General features: G+C 46.2%; 1 protein-coding gene across 1 annotated transcript in view; it reads right to left on the reverse strand.

Annotated features, from left to right (window-relative positions):
- Positions 1-25,117, reverse strand: part of cdh7a (cadherin 7a) — a gene marked incomplete at its 5' end in the record, with an annotated part of 212,969 nt that overhangs the window by 114,327 nt on the left and 73,525 nt on the right. Inside the window, one exon of the mRNA XM_079489842.1 lies at positions 16,143-16,262. Coding sequence (XP_079345968.1) covers positions 16,143-16,262 — 120 coding nt within the window. The remainder of the gene's footprint in view (positions 1-16,142; positions 16,263-25,117) is intronic.

Consider the following 25,117-nt stretch of genomic DNA (forward strand, 5'->3'; position numbering starts at 1 on the left):
TGTATTGAACTGTAGGCTACGTTCCTGTGCCTTTTTCTTCTGCAAACTGTTTATAAAGTAATCAATCTATGGAGGTATATATGCACCTAAAGGCTGGGCTCTCAACAGTCACGCGATTAATTTAGATCCAAATCAAAAGCAGTTGAGTTGCTTATAAATTGTAAAAAATAACAGTTGTACAATACGCCTAATGGAAAGCTCTGTAGAAGTTAGTAGTTTTTATTTTCTAACGTTACTAGCCTGGGGAAAGTGAACCAGTCTCGCATCATCCTCGTCCCCCGCCAGCTGTGGTGGAGCTGCGGGGAGTGCGGGCACGGCTTCCTGCAGGCTTTCAAACGATGTGCCTAGATCAATCTCGTGAGTCGTGGACTCGTGTAGGCATATTGATTCTGAGATGTTTCCTCAATGTGGACGTGGTGCAACCGTGCAACTTGCAACAACCTTTGCAGGGAACTATGGCATCGCATTTATTGCACTTTGCGTGATCAGCCTCAGAGTCATTTCCCTCTCTGTTAACCTGCACACTTTGGAGATCTCTTCGACATACTGTCCCGCTCGCTCCGTGGCGGTGACCGGTCGCTGAATGTACAGAACAGTGGGCGTATCCTCCCCGACCCCACTCACTCATGTAGGTGGGGTGACGTCACCCCAGGCTCTGCTTGCATGCATGCACAGACACAGCGGAGCTAAATGACGACTGATGAGAACCGTTTGGGGAATTAACCGCTAATAAAAAAATCACACTCGTGTGAACTGAGTGGTGCAAGGTCTTATATAGCCTGATCAGCTGTGGTCTGACGTAATGTCAGTGACCATAGTAACCATGCTCATTCTTTTGGGCCCCACGTACAGGTACACACAAACACGGATACAAACAAAGCTGGTTGTTGGAGTGGTTTGCACCACTCAAAAACGATGGAACCCGGCTCCGGATCCGCAATGTCGGAACCGGGTCTGAAATGAAACGGTTCCGAATCCCAACCCTAGTCTTAAGCAGTGTTTTAAAAACATCTATATAGGGAGGGTTCCAGTCTAAGGTGCATTGGAAGTTCATTCCAGGCGGTCGGCCCGTGGGTATAATGCTATTCCTCCAAGTCCAGGGAATAATGCATCCATCTGCATGAAGCTTCTCTTCTGAGGGGTCCCTGGGGGGTCCCTGGCCTGCATGTTAATTTTTTTTTATATATAATGATTCAATGGACCGTCGAATAAACCTCGTTTTGACCAGAACGTTTTCATCTGGGACGAGGAATCGGAGAAACGGCGATAGAAAGAAACCGAAACATTGAGCCGTGGGTGCGTGTGCCGACCAAGAAGACGCATCGCCATTGCTGTTTACACCATCGCCTAGCAACGGAGTGATAATGTAAGTAGCATCACAACGTGATCCATCATAAGCACTGTAAAAGACCGTTTGGCGTAGATCTACACCAATGGCGCTGGGTCAGATGAATTCAAATGACGTAGGTCTACGCCAAAATGACCTCCCCGCTGTGACATCACTCTAGCCAGCAGGATAAAAGCCACTGCAGCCTCAGAGAGACCAGATGAAATCAGACCAGATGAAATCAGACCATATTCAGTCAGAATCCAGGTTAAATCAGCACTCCCAATAATCTCCAACCATCACCAAATCTTCAAGACTCCTCCGGCCAAGATTCAAAGAGCTCTAGAATCTAGAAGTGTACTTCATTGGCTCTCCTTTTCTTTTCTATTGAGCTCTTCGTTCTTCTACAGAGCAGGAAACAAACAGCTTTACTTCAGTTCACCATCAACTGTCGCATTGATGGACGTTGCCTGGACGTTGCATCAGAAAGGACCCCCAAAGGAACATGGTGCTGCTATAGCGGTGAGACACGAGCTGTACCTCTTTAGAATGAGCGGTAAGAAGAAAAGAAGAAGAATGAATGGTGTGCAGGTCTTCAACACACTGACATTACACTGGAGGAAGTTGACCACAGTGAGAACTGAAAGAGGAGAACCTCACCTTGAGGTTCCCTCCAGGTGCTACGGCTTCACAGCTGTGCTGATTGAAGATACTGTCTACTTATGGGGAGGGAGCGCTTACGACACAGCCAGGTACTGCAACCTGCTTTATGCATTTGATGTCGACGCCCACATATGGTTTAAACCACAGGTTTCTGGGGCTGTTCCAGAGGAGAGGATACACCACTCAGCCTGTGTGTTGGGGAAGGTCATGTTTATCCATGGAGGAATCACCCATACATGCACTAATGACATGTACAATGACATGTACAAGTTGGACACCAGCACAATGGTCTGGTCTTTAATTAACAGAGGAACTTCACCTACTGCTGCAGCATTTAACTCTGCTACCATCATCGGGACAAAGATGTTTGTATTTTCAGGCTACCCCAACACCATCAGAATGTTTGACACAGAGACCAACCTCTGGCTGGACACACCTTCTACAAAGCTTCTTCCAGAACGACGCTACGGTCATTCAGCCTTTACCTACAATGGAGAGCTGTACATATTTGGTGGACACACGTATAACCAGCGCCAGTACTTCAATGATGTGTGGAAATTCAGTCCAGAGACCTTCTCCTGGAAGAGGGTTAAGCCCAAGGGGAAAGGCCCGTCTCCGACGTCTGGGATGTGCTGTTGCATGCTGGGAGATCGGATCATGCTCTTTGGAGGAGACGAAACACCTGATGACCTGTATGTCTTGGACTTAAGTCCTAGTCTGAAGACGTTGTGTAAGCTAGCAGTTATTCAGTACGGTCTGGAGCAGTCTGGACTCCCACACAACATCAGGTGGGAACTGGCAGACATGACTACCAACAGCCAATAGGAACTGGCAGCTATGACTAACAACAGCCAATAGGAACTGGCAGCCATGACTAGCAACAGCCAATAGGAACTGGCAACCAACAGCTGAACGTTTGCTCTGTAAGAATATATATTCAAAGATTTGCATCAAATTTTCACGATTTTTTCGAAAATATTTTTCGATATCTAAAGTATAACATAATGCTTAAAACACCAAAAGGGGTTCCTGTCCAGAATGGGTTAAAGCCCAAACCACACCAAAGGGTTGCGTTATTGGGACAAAACTGTTTTGAAGGTAAACCACACCAATGCAACTCACTGAATTGCAATGAGTGCATTGGTGTGGTCTACCTTAAAAAACATGTCCCAACCCGACCCTTTGGTGAGGTTTGGGCCATAAGACCCTGCAAACTTTGGCCCGAGACCCAAACTAGTAGAAAATAGCAGATATACAAGCTGAGACATGAAGCTATAAACCTGGCAGCAGAGGTGCATGGGGCTCATCTCATCACATGACCTGGGCAGTAGAGGGTGCGTGCGTGCGTGCGCGCGTGCGTGCGTGCGAGCATGGATTTGTGGGTGCGTGCATGCATGTGATATTTTGAAAGTCAAGGAGATGAATAAGCTAAGAACCTCTGATCTTCTAATTGTGGATACAGTGTATGGAATAAAACATGTCATATGTCAGGTCATGTTTACATAATTAATTACTTTTTTTTCCTTTTTCTTTTGACATACCACATCAATTTGTACTGAGTCGAGACCGCATTATACGAAGGAAGTTTAAAGTGTACATAAGATGGTCTTAATTGGTTCATAGAACAGCGCATTAACTCTAGGAAATACAAGGTAATCATCAGTGTTTTAGCACGTTAATGAGGCCCCAGAAGTTTAAGGCTTTGAAAAAATAAATAAAAAACACGAAGCAAAAAGCACTTAAATCAAAGATTTCACAGCCTCAAAGGGACTTCCCTGTGGGCACCTTCACAGCCAAGCAATCCAAACGAAGAACTCTTTCATTTAAGTCTATATATATAGAACACGCGCATGTAATATAAAAAATACAGAGAGAGAGAGAGAGAGAGAGAGAGGGAGAGAGAGAGAGGGGGGGGGGGGATTCAATGGAGCTCATCACTCATCAAAATGATGGAGGAAACGTATCCACAAGAAGGGTCAAAGAAGGAGAGCGAGAGAGGGAGAAAGAGAGAGAGAGAGGGGGAGGTTAGACTTGTAGACTTTGCTCGTGATCAATAAATCATCAACCGAGAAGATATCAAGGCACATCATACACTGCTTTGCGAAACTTTAAAAGCCTTTAATAAATGGCCTTGACGCCTCCTGCGTGTTTCAACTCCTCTTCAAGGCAGGAACACGAGGCAGGGTCACCTGGCGTCTGTCTGGGTTTCACCGTAGTGATACGTTTCAATCATAGCCTAAATTAAAGTGATGCTTTTCATTTTTTCCCTCCCCAATTCAGTAATTATGCCAATTGATTCCTCCCCACACACTGCTGTTGCACTTGCAACAGCAGTTGCAAGTGTTCATTTGTATATCTGCCTGTCAATGTCTGTGACTTTAAACCTTCATAACTCTGCTTTCTTAGATGAGGATGATGATGATGATGATGATGAGCGCCTCGCCTAATCTATCTCACAGATCTGCTTTCATTGTCTTGATCGCAGTAACAGGGGGGGTCATGCGGGCAGCAAAAATCTTCATCCGTAGGCTATAAAAAGTCCCATTCCACCGTTAGGTTCAGAACTATAGTATAACGGTGAGACGCGTTGTCATTAGCATACTGAATCGGCGATGATGTTGGTTTCCAAGCTAGGAGGGAAACATGTCTGGGCATGCAGCTAGCCCCTCTCTGGACACCCCTGGTGAACTTTTCATCGCTCCCCGTAGGAGCGATGGAAAAAAGCTTCACCGAGGGTGTCCAGAGGGGTTCTAAGCCCGGCTGTGATGTCGACATGTCGACATGTCGACAAGATGACAACTCGACAAGGAAGGAAAAAAAGGGCTTCCACAGAACACAACACCACGGTTTAGGATGCGGAAAAGTTTAGTTCGTTATACATATATACCGGGTCGATGATGTCCCCGACGCGTTCATTGCGGTCTTATCACTGCAATTATAATGAATAAAAAAGTGTTACAATCACACGTCCGAGCGATCGCCGATTATGACGGCTCTGCATGGTGATCCGTGATCCCCCAACGGAAGACCTGTAACCCGGCCACTGTTGTCATGGCGGTCCCTCGTCCCTCGATACTGTGGTTCGTTTGTTAGTTTGTAGTATGAAAAATCACACCTGTGTGAACTGAGTGGTGTAAGGTTTTATATAGCATGATCAGCTGTGGTCTGACGTAATGTCTGACGTAATGAAATCATTATTATTATATAAGGTAAGGTATTATATAGCCTGATCAGCTCTGATCTGACGTAATGAAATCACACCCGGATGTGATTTCACAACTGGCTTTTTTTGTGCAGAAAAAATGAGCATGGTTGCTACAGTCATCCAGTTCACCCGGGTGTGATTTAATTACGTCAGAAATTATTTTGAACATAGCAACCATGCTCATTTTTTTCTGCACACAAAAGCCAGTTGTAGGAGTGGTTTACACCACTCAAAAAGCCAGTTGTAGGAGTGGTTTACACCACTCAAAAAGGAAACATGCATCTGTTCATGTGAGTTGCAGACGTTATGCAATGCCGATCCGGTGCAGATTATTCTTATTCGTCGTGGGGTTTTATGGCGGTTGGCATTCCATACGGTGCAGATTGTCTCTTGTATACACATACAGGCACACATACGCACTCACACGAAAAACACAAACACTAAAAAATATATAATAATTATTATATAACTCATTCCTAAAACACTCACATGGACACGCTCACTCATACACTCACACACATTCATTGTTGTGTTTCATTTTTAACTAAGGGACTGCAATGGAAATAAGCCGTCGGCTTTCTTGCGTTTATCCTTTTGATAGTGATGTATAACTATGTGCATTTTTCTGTACATTGTCAATAAACATCAACCACAACAAAAAAAAAACAGCAAAAAAGAAATCTCACTTTGAATTTTGAGCTATGATTGGTCACCCACAACTCTAGGGTGTGCAAAATGTAATTCAAATTTAGGAGTGCCAGATGTCCATGCAGGGCATTTTACTTTTTTTCCTGTGGCAGATTCACCTGGTTTCCAGGCTAAACTTGAACTGTATTCCTTTTGTTGCAAAAAATGGTTAAATCTATTTCTGACATGAGTGTTGGTTGACTGAACCACTGCATAGTATAACTAGCATCTAGATGTTTTCCTTTATTTATTATATATTTTTTTTTACCAAGCAAGCAGACATTCTTTCGCCTATGAGTGTCGAAAAACACATTATAGAAATGCTGGATTCTGGCACGGCTCTGCATGGCAGGAGGTTTCTCCTTTAGTTTTAGAGGAGGGTGAACGACATTCACAAGAAACCCTGCAGCGGCGCGTGCATTAACGATAAGCAATGCTGGGGGAAGTAGAGAGTGACGCCTAATATTATGGGAATGAATGCCCCGTATTTTTTTTCTTTCCTCGGTTCTTTCCCAGAGTGCTTTGCGTGAGGTAGCATGCAGGCCCAGCAGGACAGTGGCTAATGAGCCTGCACGTATAGCTCTGAAGCAGCAGCAGCGGCGGCGAGGACAGCAGTCGCATCGCTCAGCTTCCGCCATCATCTCCCTCCCCGAGTCAACACATTCCAGCTCACACCTTATTTTATACACCTAATTTTAATTCCTCTCGCTGATGTTTTTTCTTTCTCCTCGCGTCTTTAACAACGGTGTCGTAAGTAACAGTTCTGGATACTATGTATATGAGGTTTCACCCGACAGAGTACTTGATTAAAAAATACACCCGTGTGAAGTGAGTGGTGCAACTCCGTGTGGGGGTCCCCAGGGGGTCCCCAGAACATCCAGACCCCCTGGAACGCGCCCAGGGTGCCTGGCCGGTTCCGGCGAGCCGCCCCACGTCCAAAACGGTTGTCAAATGTGACTAGATTTGATCGAAGGACTGCCATTGGATTTTTTTGAATTTCATATGTCATATGAAAGCAGGGAATCATAGCTTGAAATTGACATATTGGTTGTTCAGTTTGACCCACCAGTTTTGGAGATATGGCTTATAGAAAAATGTCTTGCAGGAGTAGTGGAAAAAAGACCAAGCAGAGAAAATGGACTTCTAAGCTTTAGTTCAGTGATCTGTGACTTTAGGGGGCGCTGTTTTCCCTTCATTTCTCCATTAGTCAACCAGCAGTGTTGCCATGTCTGCTTATTATAATTAGTTGGCCTTGTTTCTAAAGAAAAATAATGCATAGGCCTACTGTACCAATTTTATAATAATTTATAACCTTTTTAAAGTGTAGTTGATTATGGAGAGTTGGTAACCAAGTGGACCCTTATTAGATCTTTAACTATCAAGTGTAAAAAGAAACCTTAAAAAAGGTCCATTTTGTTTCATTTTACACTCTCAAGATATACATAATTGTTAAACATCTGCATTACTTAATTTACAATAAGTCTACACAATTAGAGAATGTTGTTATCTCTCCTTTTTTAAATAGGCTACTGTATTTATTTGGCCTTTTGTAGTATGAAAAAGGGAAAATAACAGTGGCAGATAAATTAGGCCTATGTAAATGTTCCAGATGAGTACAAATAAATGCAATAAATAAAAAAACAGTAACCAACAGACAACAGGACAGTTTGCTCTCAAACCCTCCCAGCACAAATTGTGCCCTCTTGGCTCTTCTCTTAATTCCTCTGTTTCATTAGCCTGTTATTATTATTATTTGTCTGCAGACCCCCATCTGAAAATAATTTATGCCAGACACAAGATTTGTGTTGTTTGTATGCATGTAGATCGGCTATTTTCGCTTATTTTGGGTTTGTTTTCACATACCGGGTTGCTTATTTCTCTCGCAGAAACTGGCAACCCTGCAATGATAGCCGTTAGCTACATTTAGCTAATATATTGATATCAATCCTGTAAGCTAAAACAAGTACATTATTACATATCGATGCGATCTGCGTTATTATGACCTTAATTTTCATGGCAGGTACATTCCAAAGCAACTAATAATAACCACGTTATGGTGACATAATGTTACAATGTTTACAATACATTCATTCGAGTCTTCTTCTTCTGCTATTGGAAATAGGAAGCCATTTCCGCATTTTCCATTGTTGTGGTCAACAGTGCCCCCAGCTGGAACATTAGCATGAATTAGCTTTAGGCGGACCAAAATAAACACACTTTTTACAAAATATCGTTGTTAATACTTCTTTCTGTGCTATTTCTGTTAGCCAGTTAGTAAAAGACTAGTATTATCTTCCAAAACGATTGTGTACAAAAAGGCGGATTTTAGCGGAATTTGCATACTTTAGCAGGGAAGCCGTATGTCTAGTTAGCATTGGTTAACCCAATGGTTATAACATTAGACATAGTGATGTTTAAGCATTTATTTCATATTTATATGTCGATATCAGCTCTGACATTTATTTCAGACCTGCTCTAACATGACATGAATAATAATATAGCTTCAGATTATTTTAGACAGAAAAATAAAAAAGGACAAAGAAAATAGTTTTTCAGATGTCCTCAACAATTGCCACCCCCGCGATGGCAGTCCCTATATCGCGTGTGGACACAAATTACAGAGTTACTGTGTGGGGGTCCCCAGGGGGTCCCTCTACTGTACTGTACTGTAGTGTCACTGTACTGTACTGTCACAGCCAAAATCATCATATATACAGTTAATATGTGTGTGTGTATTAGGCTGCACAACAATGACACTTGGTGATGAAAACCAACCAAACGCTATTTCCATGCTCGGACACAGCCAGAGACACACGAAGCTCCGTATAGGAGTGGTTGCACCATTGAACAAATGTTGTCTTAAGTGCCTCTCTCGAAGAGAGTCATATGGGTCCGAGCCACTTGGTGGCGCTGGAGCACAGAACAAAACATAAACTCACAAGCTAATTTATTGGTTCGTGGAGCTGTCACTCAGAGCGGTGCCCCCGGTCCCAACCCTCAGGTATAAAACCGGTGGGCGTGAACGCTCGAGTCATTCCTACATTTTTCTGCGCTTGGATGCACACAGCATAGCGAGTACACCAAAGTCTCACACAACCGGCTGTTGAAGTATATTTTCCCGAAAGACGGACGAGTCTAGAACTGACTTGCACCGCGGGGATTCGCAGCCGCAAGACGGTGTTCTTTCCACGAGCTAACTCATCTCAAGTTAAGTAATATTAAGACTAATAACACAAGTGAGCCCGCCCGGCGACTTGTTGTTTTGTCTGCTCTCTACGTTCCTGCTCCTCTCGTTGCTGCTTGTTGTAGCTAGCGTTTGTTAGCTTGTAGCTAGCGTTTGTTGGCTTCTCATTAGCTCAGCTTCAGCGTTGCTGCCGCTTTTTTCTCCTCCGCTAGCCTCTCGTTAGTCACTGACTAGACCAGCCCGCAGCCTCGCTTGTTGTAGCTACAACCCTCGGTAACAGCGGGCCAACGTCAACCGATCCTCCGTCGCCTCGTTATCTAACATCTACCGCAGGCCGGACGGACCGCCTTCTCCACAACGTGGACAACAAACAGGCCTCCCTCCTCTACACTACGGTAGGCCAACACGTGGTGCAGCCTTCAGCCGTCGTGCTGTAAGCTGACCATTGTGAGCTTCACTCATCACCTTTACTCTCTGTAGTAGGGCAGATAAGTGGAACATTATTTTTATTTAGCAACGGAGCCAAATAAAATAATAATAATATCCTTTTTAGTTTTTATATTAAAAAAAAAAAAAACAGAACAGGGGAAGAAGTAGGCCATCTCCACCATGGCTACAAGAGATGACCACGATGACACTGGACCCCTTCCAAAGCTCTGTTTCAACAGGGTTTGTAACAACCTCCTGTCTCCTGATGATGGCCACTCCATGTGTATGCACTGTCTGGGTTTAACACATGCGAGGAATGCCTTTGAGATCGTGGGCCTCTGCCCATGCTGCCTTGGGCTATCAGACAGAGAGAAGGGACGCAGGCTGTCTAGAGTCAAGGCCCGTCTGGAGGGACGGGCCCCCCTCCCCCCCACCCAGCCTGGGAGGCAGCTCCTAGCTCCCCGCGATGCGTCTACAGGTACCAGGCCTCCCGCAATGGCAGCACAGCGGCACATGGACGACTCTGGATGCCCCTCCCCTGTCAGGAAGGCCCCCAGGGCCAACGCGAGCTACGCCACGACCGCTTACGAAGCAGCGGCGCTAGACGGTTCACGCCGCCAACCCGCTGCTTCCTTCTCCTTCTCCTCCTTTAGGACAGAGAGGAGCTTCGGCTCCCGCTTTCGCTCCAGAGACGACCTGGATCGCTACCATGACGACTTCGACGACACTTCCGAAGCCTACAGGCGACCCGGCCCAGACTACGAACCCCTCCCTCACCCCTACCAGCTGCCAGATGGTATGCCATGGTCAGACTTCATGGAAGGGCAGGAACCCCTGGACGACCCGCGCTCCTTCCAGGAACCTCCTGGAGAGTACAGGGTCGTAGACCAGGTGGGTTATGAGGACGATGGAGACCTGGATGCCGACGCACCAGCTCCCTACGATGACGGTGACGACGACGACGACTCATCATCTCACCGTGACCATGTCCTGGGAGAGGAGGCTCCTCCCCAGGACAATGGACCCCCTGAGGCCCCTGAGGGGGCCCCAGTTGCCCCACGCCCGCCCGTCGAGGAATGGGACCTCACCGAACTCCTACACCAGGCCGCCATCAGGTGCGAACGGGATTGGCCGGACGTGGCACCTCCCCCAAACCCGGAGGACACTTGGCCTGGAGCGGAAAGCAGGGCCCCCACGCGGAGAGCTATCCTCCCGCTGGCCCAAGGCTTCCAGTCCACCTTCACGGCGAACTGGGGAGAACCCAGCCTGACTCCCCCAACACTTCGCCACACCAAGGTGCCAATGGACACGATTGACATGCCGTCAGCAGGTCTTGGGGCGATGCCAACCATCGGCTCGACAGTAGGAGCCTACTTGCTCGACCCCACCGCCCCACGCATCACACCTTTGGCCAAGGAACCCTCCCTGCCCACCAAGAGGGACAAGGACGCCAGCCTTGCTAGCGGTAAGCTCTTCTCCCTCATCGCCGCAGCTGGCAAGCACCACAACACCCTTGCTCTGCTGCAGGGCTCCCTCACGGTCATACTCGGGGGTCTGGGGAATGTCCCCACCCCTGACGAGATTGCCGAAATCAAGAGGCTCCATCAGGAGATGATTAAGTTCCTCTGCAGCTCCACAGCACTGGTCGGCAGGATGGGAACTGCAGTGATCATGATCAATACAGTGATCTGTATTAAAGGCTTTGCCCAAAAGAACAAAAAAACAACAAAAATCACACTGTCGGGGGACCATGAACCCTCTGTTAGGGACAGCCAAAGTGCTGCCCGAAACAGAGCGGTGGGATATGAGGCCTGTGGCGGGCTTAAACGCCACCAGGGAGACGGGTCATGGCGAAATTTTCCTTGGTCATCCAGTGGGTACCACCACCAAACGAGTACACGGTCCTTCCCTTCGGGATGTCCCTAAGCCCCAGGGTGTTTGTGCGCTGCACAGAGACCGCCCTCGCGCCCATGCGTCAACAGGGCATTCGGGTGGCGAGCTATATCGACGACTGGCTCCTGATGGCCAGCTCGAGGGAAGAGGTAACGAGGGCCACAACCAGAGTGTTGACCCACGTGGCCTCCCTAGGGTTCGTTGTGAACCACGCCAAGAGCATGCTGGTGCCTACGCAGTCAACAGACTTCATAGGCATCAGGCTGGACTCAGTTGCGTATACGGCGAGACTGTCGGCAGACAGACTCGACGACCTACTGAAGTGTGTGTCACTGTTCACACCGGGACGCACTCTTCAATTACACACGTGCCTACGGATAGCAGGCATTATGGCTTCGGCGATCTCATTGGTACGTCTGGGGAGACTGCACATGAGACCCTTCCAGCGATGGCTTGGTTCCCTGCACATTCCCACCAAGTACGTGCACCGCCGTGTGATAGTGTCCCCGGCTTGCACACTAGCACTGAGGTGGTGGTCGGACAGACACAGACTGATGGAAGGGGTGCCCTTGGGCCTTCCCCTATCCAGGAAGGTCGTCACCACGGACGCCAGCCTCTCGGGGTGGGGTGCCACACACGAGGGCAGGTCGGCCAGGGGTTTGTGGGACACATACCTGAAAAGGACCTCCCACATCAATTACTTGGAATTAATGGCGGTCTTCCTCGCTCTGAGGGAGTTCGAACCATTTCTTCAGGGACACCACGTCCTGGTCCGCACGGACAACACGACGACGATGTCCTACATCAACAGACAGGGAGGTCTCACCTCCAGACGTCTGTGCACACTGGCACACAGGCTGCTGGTGTGGTGCGACGGTCGTCTCCTTTCCCTCACGGCATGTCACGTACCGGGCCTGCTGAACACAGCGGCGGACCTCCTCTCGAGGGGGCCACTCCGCTACGGCGACTGGTCTCTCCACCCTCAGGTGGCGAACCAGATATGGCACAACTTCGGGTTTCCGGAGGTGGATCTGTTCGCCACAAGAGAGGACGCGAAACGCCCTCTCTTCTTCTCACTGAAGGGCGAACCACCGCTGGGCCTGGACGCACTGGCGCACCAGTGGCCACAGGGTCTGCTCTATGCGTTTCCGCCACTGGAACTAATCCCGCATGTGTTGGCCAGAGTGAGATTGCAGGACGTCCAACTCCTGCTGGTAGCTCCGGCCTGGGGATCATGGAGGCAGGACGTTGTCCCCCTCCTTTACCACGAACCGTGGCAGCTTCCCCTGAGGCGGGACTTACTGACGCAGGCCGGCGGAGAAATATTCCACCCGCGCCCCCAGGACCTGGACCTATGGGTCTGGCCCATGAGGGGGCCCCTCTTGGAATAGCCGGCTTGCCACAGAACGTCATCGAGACCATTCTGAGCGCTAGGGCCGCGTCTACCAGGCGGCGTTACAACACAGCATGGCAGCTGTTTGTGCGCTGGTGTTCGAATAGGCCAGGAGGGATCCTCCCGTTCCAAGCTCCGGTGGCTCTCATCTTGTCCTATCTGCAGGAGTTCCTAGACAGAGGTCTAGGTTTATCCTCTGTGAAGGTCAACCTGGCGGCTATTTCCGCCTACCACTTGGGCATAAACAACGGTCCGGTGAGCGAGCTCCCACTGGTCCGACAGTTCATGAAGGGTGTCATGCATCTCAGGCCGGTTACTAGATCCCTGGTTCCAGCTTGGGATCTGACGGTTGTACTAGACGCGCTCACAAAGGAACCTTTTGAGCCGTTGGACACAGTGGACCTGAAGTTCCTCTCTCTGAAGACCGCTTTGCTGGTCGCGTTGACGACGGCTAAGAGGTCGAGCGACATTCACGCGCTCTCGGTCAACGTGAGCTGCATGAGATTCAGTGGCGATGACACTAGGGTTACGGTCAGGCCGAACCTGTCGTTCCTCCCGAAGAATTTTCCTTCTGGCTGTGAGCCAGTGGAATTGGTGGCTTTCCATCCGCCGCCCTTTGCCTCGGAGGAGGACAGGCGGTTGAATAGCCTATGTCCAGTCAGGGCGCTGAAGCTGTACAAGGCCAGGACAGCCCCCTTCAGACAAGGGGATCAGCTTTTCGTTGCTTGGGCCCCTCAAGCACAGCGGAAGGGTAAACCCGTCACGAAAGTACGGATCTCACAATGGCTTGTGGAGGCCATACAACTGACTTACACTGCCAGTGGTGTGGATCTCCCCGAGGGACTGCGTGCTCACTCCACGAGGGGCATGTCAGCATCCTGGGCCTTAGCGAAGGGCGTTCCCATACTGGATGTGTGTGCGGCGGCGAGTTGGTCGACTCCGTCGACGTTTGCCACGTATTACAATCTCGATGTGGCTCCCGTGAACCTGGCCCATGCAGTCCTGGGAGCGGCCGCACGTTAGTCACGTAAGACATGAACCCTGCAGACTTGGGGGAGCACATAAGGCAGCATAGCTGTCGGCTCCTCTGAGGGATCCCTTGACCGCCAGGCGGAGCCTGGTGGAGGTTCCTGGGTGCGTCTGTAGGGGGGGGGAAACCTCCTGGGGAGCAGGGGACAGTGGCACTGTTGGCTCCCCGGGGTTTCCCCTCGCCTCTCTATCAGTGTTTTAGTTTTACCTGTTAGAGGGACTTTGGGCCACCGGGTAGTTGGCCCGGTGGCCGAGGAGGGACCTTCTCTTGGTGCCAGGTCAGTAACCTGGCTAACCCTCTCAGTCTCCCTTGCGAAGGGGACACACATTCACGTGATGGTGACGTCTCGTGTGTCTGTGTCTCTGGGAAAAGAAGGGGGACCGTGGAGCGGTCCTGTCAGCCGGGGTGATCATACGGGAGTTTTATGATGACCCATATGACTCTCTTCGAGAGAGGCACTTAAGACAACTTCGGGTTACTTCAGTAACCTCAGTTGTATAAGTGACTCGAAGAAGAGAGTCATCGAACTGCCCGTCTGCTTTGGCAGGCGGCAGAAAAATGGTTGATAGGAATGACTCGAGCGTTCACGCCCACCGGTTTTATACCTGAGGGTTGGGACCGGGGGCACCGCTCTGAGTGACAGCTCCACGAACCAATAAATTAGCTCGTGAGTTTATGTTTTGTTCTGTGCTCCAGCGCCACCAAGTGGCTCGGACCCATATGACTCTCTTCTTCGAGTCACTTATACAACTGAGGTTACTGAAGTAACCCGAAGTTTGTGTGTACTGTGCATTACGTACTGTGGTTTCTAATCCTTCCACGTTGCATTTAACCAGTTAATACCTTTTACACTGTACATCCAGTTTTTTCCCCCTCCCCAGTGACCCAAATGTCTTCACCGAAAATACGAAATATAGACATTATGACACAATCATAGGAATGGCGGCGACAGTTCATGTGGATATAAGCAAGCATGCTCCGAGTTAAGCAGTAAATGGAGCATCTGCTATTTCTGTTCCCCATGGGAGGGGTTGTTATTGTATATCTAAAATGTAGCAGAGCCGAACGCCAAGATAAAGTATTATATGCACACTTGAATTATTACCATTATATAATAAATATTTGTTCAATCTATTCGTGACCCGTGAGTTATCTGACTGCATTCTAAGTTTGTTTCTCGGGAGTCGAGACATGTCGATTCCGAATACCAACATATTGTGCAATATACCTCAAATATGACATGTTTACCAACAGCATATCCCCACACAACATGCCTGAACTCGCTTGGTGTGACAGTGTACAGTGGTGGAAAAAGGAGGCCTACTCACATTCTTCACTTGAGTGAAGTCAATACTGCTATATAAAAAATACTCTGTTACAAGTAAAAGTCCTGGATAGGTACCAGAAGTAGAAAGTACTCATTATGCAGAAAGCCCCATGCCAAGTTTTTAAAATACAAAATATTTTGAAAATAGCAAACCCACAAAGTGTTGCATCGCAACACATCGTGAGCTTGTAGATCTGCTATTTTCAAGAGGCCGGAATGTATATGGGGCTGAAGTGGAAATATTTTGTAATAATAATCAAAATTTACAAAATAACTAGTAATTCAAGTTTTCAAATAAATGTAGTGGAGTAAAAGTACTCCACTACATCCAAGATGTGTAGTGGAGTAGTAGTAAAAGTATTGGATGTTGGAAATACTCAAGTACAAACACATCAAAATTGTAATTAAGTACAGTGCTTAATTGTAAATGTACTTGGTTACTTTCCACTAGCCTTGCATAGCGATAATATCACTGCATGATATTAATTAAATTAGATTAGATTACATTAGATTTTTCAATTAGATTTTTTTCCGCAATGTTCCACCCCATATTTGCATACTGGGCCCTGGTTGGTTATAGCCTAGCCTGAGCTAATGTGTTAGGTTTCTGGTCTAGAGGGGCGGTTCGCGGCAGAGATTTGCACACGCCCTGATTGGATCACACTGATCTGTCAGTCACCCCCGGCCCCTCCTCTCCCCCCCAGTGCAGCGCTACGTCACATAATTTGGAGCGACGCCCACCCGGAAGGGTTGACTCCCTATAGCCCAGAGCGGCCAATGCGTTCCTCCAGGCTTTCATTTTTTGCACTGACGAAAAGAAAGCCTGGTACCGAGGCTAGTTATAGCTTGGTTCCAGACGAATCCGGTTGGCTCGTCACCACTTCGGCCGTGAAGTCCTCCCACAATTGAGAGGGGCCAGACTTAATCTGCATGCATTTCAAAAGCAGATGAAGGCTGGCCACGCGAGTTTAACTTTCCGCCACCGGGCAGCGTGATGTACGTACCCGTCTTTGGCTCCACGGAGAAGTACGGCTGTCCATGGATGATGCTGTAGATCACCCGAGCACTGTTCCCGTAGGTGGGGTCATCCGCGTCAGTGGCTGCCACCTGGACCACCATTGTCCCTGAAAGCAAAAAGACAACACCCCTATCTTTAATGTCCAAGATAATAGAACGCTGAAGTGCTGACGTCACTCACTCATCCCCTGGTTCCAAGGGGTCCGCAGAAGTCTTTCTATATGTAGAATAACATGGGGTCATCTTAAAATAGTCTCATATAAGAATTGTGGTCCAAAAATAAACAAACTGTCACTCATATTTGATACAGTATGTTTCTAGTAACATTACTGTTTTCTCTCAGTCATTTGATTCTTCATATCCATAACGAGTGAAACCGCTGGGATGATTTGTTTATTTTTTCAAAAACAGTTCTTATTTGAGGCGATCTAAGATCCCGGGATTATAATACAAATAAATAAAAACACAAGCCCTTGGATTTAACGCCCTCTAGTGATATTGACGTCAGACTTTGGTGGTCTATATCAAGAGTAGAAGAGCTGTTGCCATCAGGAACACAAATTGCGACCAGTTTGACTCAAATGGGCTGTTACTATAATGGTTATAATTATAAAAGGTTATAATTTTGACATCTGTGGATACTATAGAATCACTTGCACCGCAACACTCATATACTGCATTGTGTTGGAAAACACATGCAAACTGACTGAATATTGGGTTTGAGTGTTTTCATGAAGTGCCTCTGTATTGATTTCTTCAGATGTGACACGTTGCAAGCTTTATAAGACCGGGTGATTTGTCGACTAAAACTTCAGAGAGATACAAACCGGACTAAAATGATATGGAGGGACTACTGCAGAAGAGATCCAGTAGAACTAAAAAGACAAGTCGTTTTATGGTTTGCAAATTAAAGTAATTTGGTTTATTTTTTTTTCCTCTTGCCGGTGGGTTCCCAAATTGGTACTGTATGTACGATACACCGGTGGTTCTCAGACTTTTTTTGTTTTGTTCTTTGGTTTTATGTGCTAAGGATATGTATATTGGCCGCCGCCCCACATCTGAAAATGTTTTTTGCCAGGGACCCCCAGAAGAGAAGATTGGTGTTAAAGCAATTCAAAAACAATTCAACAGTTTCCAATAGAGTATACATAAATACTAGGGCTATCACGATTCGCCTAACCCACGATTCAATTCAATTTCTGTGAGAAACATTTTTTTCAAAGGTATGCCAGTGAATCAATGAATAGTGACTACAAAAGATTAAGCAATAAAACATTGTTTTTGAGGGGAGGCTGGGCGCTAGCCACTAGCTTTTGTTTTTGCCTCTAGTTGTTTTTGAGGGGCGCTAGCTGGTAACTCCTATACTAGCCATGGTTCATGTTTCACAAATTCACATTAAGCCCCACTAAAGGAGCTCACTCCGGCGTGCCCGGCGTTCTAAATGTAGCAGCTTCAGGGAGAGGTTCCATGGGCTGGACTGGCGTCAGCCTCCACGCTGGCTGCCTAATGTCTCGCACTGAACACAGCTTCGCGCTGCGGTCCTCGTCGCGATGCGATACATGTCGAAGCAGCCATAGCGTGGAGGCCAGCGCCAGTCCAGACTCCAGGCAGCCCCATATGGAACCTTTCACTCCGCAATTGTACACAACCATACTATATAAACAGCGATATAAACGGCTTCTTCTTTTGGGTGAATTTGGGTGTGTTGTTGTCTGCTCTGATGATAGCAACGCATTGAGCAACAAGCTGGGTTGTACTTATGCCCCGGCATATAATGTCCGACACTGACAGGCTGAAACTCGTCCTGTGAGAAACGTTCCGGGGTGAATAAGCGGACGGCCGCGCATGCAATGAAATATCGCGAGTCGGCTGGTGATTTCGATACACTGTATCGAACATCAATTTCGATTCGATTTCGATACGAATCGAGAATCGTGACAGCCTTAATAAATACATAAATAAATAGCATACAACACATTTTGCTGGGGACCCCCTGGAGCCCCCACAAGGACCACACTGGCGATACGCCATGTGTTTGTTGACTTAAGATGGCATTGAATTACATTGAATATAACCCTACCCTTCCATGGCATGCAGAATGATTAGGCAAATGCAGATCATAACTACAGTATATCATCTCCTCCTGCTTTGGCCGTTGGAGAGTGTGCTGAAACTTTTGGCATGCAGTGGATGCTGGCTGGCAGCCTCAAACACCTCTGAACAAACAGTGCATATAGCTGTCATCATAATTACTAAGGATATGGTGCAAAATTAAAATGAGTCTTGCTCTCTTCATGAAATTCCAGTCCTTTACCTCATGTCGCACTATTGACCGCAGACTGCGTCCATCTTGCCAGCAAGGTGGTAACTAGATGCAAATTTGCCATTGACATCCAAACAGAAAAATCTGATTGTATTAAACAACGTCAAACTCAACAAAATTGCAGCTGTTCGAAAAGCTTGAATTATCCTCTTTCAATCAGTTTGTTTAAAAAGAAATCCACCATAGACATGTTATGAGCTATTTCCTGTCAAGAAATTCCTTGCAGATGATTATTTTTCTAAGCGTTTGACTTTGGAAGTGCTCACATAATGCAAGAGGCAGCAGGAGGTTGCTTTACTGGCAACAGTGCAGCAGGCAACAGTGCAGCACTATCTCCCTCTCTCTGTTTCTGGCACAACAACGCCCCTACTGGTACTCATCACATGAGTCACACACAAACATAGGTGTCACACACAAACATAGGTTAACACGGGCATTGCTGTTCCTTGGAGTGGTTGCACCACTCAAAAAACACTATGCAGATTGAAAGAGGATAATTCAAGCTTTCCGTACAGCTGCAATGTTTGTGAGTTTGACGTTGTTTAATACAATCAGAAGTTGCATCTAGTTAGCGCCTTGCTGGCAAGATGGCCGTGGTCTGCATATGGTCAATTCCCTCACAGCAGTTATACGGCGTTGGGACAGGGATCAATGTAGGTTCCAGTGTTGATTTTGAAGGTTACACACCAACATTCCGACGCATCACCATTCCAACTCGCCGTATTACTAATCCTAAGGCTAACCGAATGGCGGCGCATCGGAATGTCACTTGATTTGGAAAGCACATTTAGATTTTGTTTTAGTCACAGTCTTTTGAATAAAATGCCATTTAGTTTTAGTCATCTGAAATGTTTTCGTTTAAATCTACAGTAGATTTTGTCGACAAATGTATTTCGGCGGGCCTTGAAGGCGTTGTAACGCCTGATTTTACACTTGATTGCATGCTGAAAAGCATGCAATCACCCGGTCTTATAAAGCTTGCAACGTGTCACATCTGAAGAAATCAATACAGAGGCACTTCATGAAAACACTCAAACCCAATATTCAGTCAGTTTGCATGTGTTTTCCAACACAATGCAGTATATGAGTGTTGCGGTGCAAGTGATTCTATAGTATCCACAGATGTCCTTGGGAGTACAAAGGACTCTTTACTGAAGTAGAGCACAATTGAACATAACAGTCTCTGTCGGGTGGAAACCTCATATGTCTAAAATTGTTACATTTTCGAATTCAATGGTATCAAAAAGTAATAGATCCACAAGGCCGAAGCGTGGTCATGTTTTGTCCTTTTCGGTGGATCAGCTAATTCAGCTAATATTCTAATTGCGATGCACCGTAAAATCATAAATGAGCACCACGGACAGCGGCGTAGTTTCCAAGAAAACAGCATAGAAAGGCTAAAACAGCAGCTAATGGATGTGCCCGCACTGTTTGTGCGCACGGGGCCCTAGCAACGGGTGCATTATTGTGATGTCCATATATTAAATATTCCACACACAAATCTCTTGTTACCTATAATCGTGATCGTCGCCAAACCACAGAAGCCAACTGAATACAATGTAATTGGGGAGGAAAAAACAAGCCCTGAAGTGTACTCTAGCAATTTTGGGGTATTTTATATTCATCTGTTGAATGTATTTGTGAGTGCATGCAGCGAATCCACTGTTGTCTAGTGCAAAGATTTCAACAAACTGCTCTAAAAAGAAAAAAATATAATTGCAGTTATTTACCCACAAAAGGCATATTCAGTGCACTGTGCACCCAGCTATCCAAGCAGTCAGGGTCCCTGCCAGGGTCTTTCGATTTTTGTTTTTCTTCTTTAGATTCCTGCCTGGCAATTTATATGACAAAACACCATGGCAACCAACGTAATCAGTGAAGCGGAGGCAGAATATACCCCAGGGATAGCATTGTTAGAAATATGGAACGAGTTTTAAAGTTTTTACACGTAGGCTTAATATTCTGAACTAATTCACAATCGCAATGCTATTCTGTAGTCTCATTGTTTCTGTGTGTGTATGTGTGTGTGTGTGTGTGTGTGTGTGTGTGTGTGCATACCTCCTCATACCCTCTACTCTCTCACACATGCACGCACGCACGCACTAGGGAAGAGGAAAAAAAAGGCGGAATAACAAAGTAAACTAGAAAAAGTGCCCCTCGGGGCACAGGTCTCCACCAGGAAAATAGCATTTGTGATGTTTGGACAAAATTTGTAGGAATAATAATATATGAAAAAATCAAACCGATCTGTGTTGAACATGTCAAAGTCAAAGTCAAAGTCGTACGATTAGTCACAGACGTTACCGCAGTGAAATTTGTTCTCCGCATTTGACCCATCTCTTGGAACGGTGAGCCGCAGCGTGCGCCGCGCTCGGGAATCATTAGTTGATTTGACCCCCAATCCAACCCATTGATGCTGAGTGCCAAGCAGGGAGGCATTGGGTCCCATTTTTACAGTCTTTGGTATGACCCGGCCGGGGATCGAACCCCGACCTCCCAGTTTCAGGGCGGACACTCTAACCACAAGGCCACTGTCTGTGACTATAGAGATGATGTATGGATAAAATCTGTGCGAGTAATAGAAAGAAATGTATTTTGCAAAAATCGGCCTCATGGTGGCGCTATAACGGGCAGATGCAAAAAAAGTGCAGGGCAAGGGTTTTTCCTTGGCCTCTAGGGAGTGTGCATAGTACACAGAGCGGTGCAGTTATAGGTAAACACAGGAATTGGCCTGTTATAGCACCTGTTATACAGTAGCACGAGGCTGATTTGAAAATGATTAAGTGGTTTCATTGTCAAGAGTTACTGATCTTATAAGGGTCCATTTTGTTACTCGAATAAAACAACTGTAGTTTCTCAGCACAACTTTATTGTCGGCACCACGCCATTCCAACTTCACAACTGCCACACAGTATCACAACATCCGGTTTTACCCCCCTTCCGGTCCCCCCTTCATAAACGTCCCCCCATTGCCTCACAGTGCAACACATGTAATTTACACTGATCATAGATAACAGGAAATGTCACAATTTGTCCTGTTTTCATGCTGACACCTGTTCTCTGCTCTGTATCACAATGTGTATCATCAGTTGTGTGTTGTTTATCCGTTTCATTTTCCACCCCCAAGTGTGTTTGCTCCATTTGTCTCAGTCCCTCTGTGTTATTGTCAATGTTTGTCATTCATTCATTTTCTGAATCAGCTTTTGTGACACATTTATCCATATTTTCTGTGTTCACTTTCCTCAACCTTAGCCGATGCACTCTAATGCATGTTCCTGCGTGTCTGACAAAAATCATAGCACCGTCCTGACCGATGACAACTCCTGGACCTTTCCACTCTGGACAATCCACTCTCTTGTAATATACACGATCTCCACTTTCATATTGTTCATCGGTGTGGCACATTTGTTTCTGCAGGGCTCTCTGTATTTTTACTGAACATTCTGCGTCTGTAAAATCCCTTCTTGCTGCATGCAAAGCAGTGTTGTGTCCTGCCACAGATTCACCTTTTGTTGTTCCGTCTATTATTTTTACCAGAGCTTGTAAAGTCAAGTCTTACAGGTTTGTTGAACATCACCGCCCTGCCATTTTCCATGTCCAATAGTGTCCCTGCTCTTTTCATGGAGGCTTTGCTTAAAAGCAGTGGAACCTCAGCTGAAACTATACCTCCGTTTCAATGTGACACCTGGTGTGTCCAATTGTTGCAGGAATTTTCAAACTTTTAGTGGAATACAACACTTTTCACCATCACCAAACTTAAATGGTTTATGGATGCGTTTTTCAGTTTTTCTCAAATCACTCGACTCTTTCCGGCTCAGTTCAGTGATGTAACCATCTAGCCACCCCTGTCCAAACACAGTCTGTGTACATGCAGTGTCTATTATTGCTGAACCAAAACACTATAACTATTCCATTTGACATTTGTACTCCATTGGAGGTCTCTGTAGTGTACAGAGTAATGTTGCACTACTCTACTGCATCTGTATATCTTTCCTCATTAAGCTTGACTTGCTCACTTTTATGCGGACAGTCTTTGGCCCAATGAAATGTTGATTGACAGACCGCACACTTGGATCTTCGACCGTACCTGTCCAAAGGATTTGTGCCAAGCACAGGCGTCTTCTGTTGATCCTGTTGAGGCCACATGCCCTTCTGTTGTCTCTGCTCCGTCGTTACAAACGTTTCTTGGTTGATTCCCATGCTGGGAGCTGACGTATTTCCTCCGAATATCCTCTTCAATGCTGACTTCATGGACGCAAAAGTCAGATCTGTACATGCTGTGAGGGCTAACTGACGGTCTTTCATGTCCACACATGCAGTATCCAATAGTTTGAAAGCCAACACTGCATCGGGGAGTTCCATTTTGTACTTTCGTATACGAGAATAGCGTTGCTCAAAATCAATGATATAGTCCGCCATGGACACGCTGCCGTCTCTCGTTATCTGATCAAAGCTCGAGTAAGCTTCATAGACTTGATCTTTCTCTTCTTTAAGAAACAAATTGTCAATCTTTGCAATCAAAGTGTTCATACCGTCATCTTTATTTAAGAGGTATTTCCATCGCCGTTTCTCTTGCACCTCCAGATAGCACCAAAACCACCGCAAGGGCTTGTTTATTTTTCGTAAGTTCCGTGACTCTGCTCCAGATTTCGATTTCATTCTTCCATGTTTCATATGGCTTCCCTTCATCGAAGCCTGGTGGGACTTTGTAGTTTCCAACCATCCTCTGCTACCAATGTTACTCGAATAAAACAACTGTAGTTTCTCAGCACAACTTTATTGTCGGCACCACGCCATTCCAACTTCACAACTGCCACACAGTATCACAACATCCGGTTTTACCCGCCTTCCGGTCCCTCCTTCATAAACGTCCCCCAGTTGCCTCACAGTGCAACACATGTAATTTACACTGGTCATAGATAACAGGAAACACAGTATAAAGTTAACACATTTGGTTACCAACTCTCCATCATTTGGTTGGGGACCACCTGGAGCCTCCTCAAGGACCACCGGTGTAGCCTGGCTAATAAGCCAGACTCAAATCACACTGTCGTGTGGTATTTGAGTCTGGAGATGCTGTGTATGGATCTTGTTTCCCGGGGGGCGGGTTCAAACATTTTCTCTTTGACGCAATTGGTCAGAGCTACTGTCAGTCAAAGGTCTCAAGCATTGAACGTCACTGTACCAAAGCCCGCCCATATTGCATACCGTGTCCCGATTGGCCACACCAGTTCTCTGGTGTAGGAACTGGGCGTACAATTGAGCCTCTCCAGACCGTAATCCGCCGGCAGGCAATTTTCTTTTGCCAACGGCTGATTCGGTCTGGCTTATTAGCCAGGCTACCACCGGTGGTCCCCGGACCACTGGTTGAGAACCACTGCTCTAAACAGAAAGGTCCAAAATAACGACATTATTCACCAAAGAAAGTGCATCCGTGGATTGCAGCTTTAACACTGTTAGCTGAAACAAAGGTATAGTAGTGCTGCTCCAGGATCGCACAGCAGTGATGAGAACACAGTGATGCAAACATCCATAACTCAGAGCTCCACTGTTCGAAGCCGGCATGGTGGTTAAATTATCAACAGCCAGACTATCGCTAAAGTAACCTTGATATAAAAATGTTGTTTTACACAAGTGTGGGTTTTTTTTCTTCCAGTTGCGAATGTCCAGACGAATAGCCCACTTTATGCCCGAGTATTTCATTTTAATAGCTATAGCTGCAAGTACGGCTCTGGCTGAGGCTTGAGCCGTACATACTGGGAGGGACATAAAGGAAAGTGCCCGGCCGTGCGAGTGAGGTGATATTTTACTTTGAGGCAAACACCCTAATAAAATCTGCACTTTCTATGCTTCTTTGGGAGGTATTTTACAAGGCTTTTACAGAATGAAGGGAAGTGATCACGGAAATGGGCAAGATTAGAGTCGCCACCATTCGGGCCATAAAGCAGAATTAACACAGGCGCTTGGCCCTGGACGTGAACAATGTAATAGGACAGAGCTTCAGTAGAACCTGTAGTAGAGTTTATATCCAGTGGTGGAAAAGTGTTTCACTTATAAAAAGGTATACTGTGATTTTATTTGGTTTAAATAAGTGTTAAAAAGCTCTATATTTGTACGCATTGCTATTATAGTGTTTGACTGTTCAGTAACAGGAGTCTCCATGTCTCTTCAACTTTTTATTAAACAGAAAATGCATTTTGCAGTCAGGATACAGATTAAACAAGTGGAATCGTAAGTGATGACACAAATAAATGAGCAGGCAAAATTGGAACTGGAACACTATAAAGATTAAGTTCATAAATAGCTACTCTCTCCTGATTGTCTGAAATGTTGAACAAACACTCTATAGCAATGATTACTATCACAATATAGTGATTTAACCTTCTAACAAAAAAACATTGTTTTTTTCCAAAAAATATCACTTACTCTACCTTTAACCCATTTTGGGCGGGAACCCCTTTTGGTGTTAGCATTATGTTATGTTTTAGCTATTGAAAAATAGCAGATCTACAAGCTCATAGCGCGCCACCGTGTTTGGGAAATTGGGAATGCTCAAGTAAGTGCAAATACCGTATAATACAGTATGCTATGCAGTATAGTACAGTATGCTTAAGTAAATCTACTTAGTTACTTTCGACC

This window comes from Electrona antarctica, assembly GCF_951216825.1.
Source record: "Electrona antarctica genome assembly, chromosome: 20".
Taxonomy (NCBI): Eukaryota; Metazoa; Chordata; class Actinopteri; order Myctophiformes; family Myctophidae; genus Electrona; species Electrona antarctica.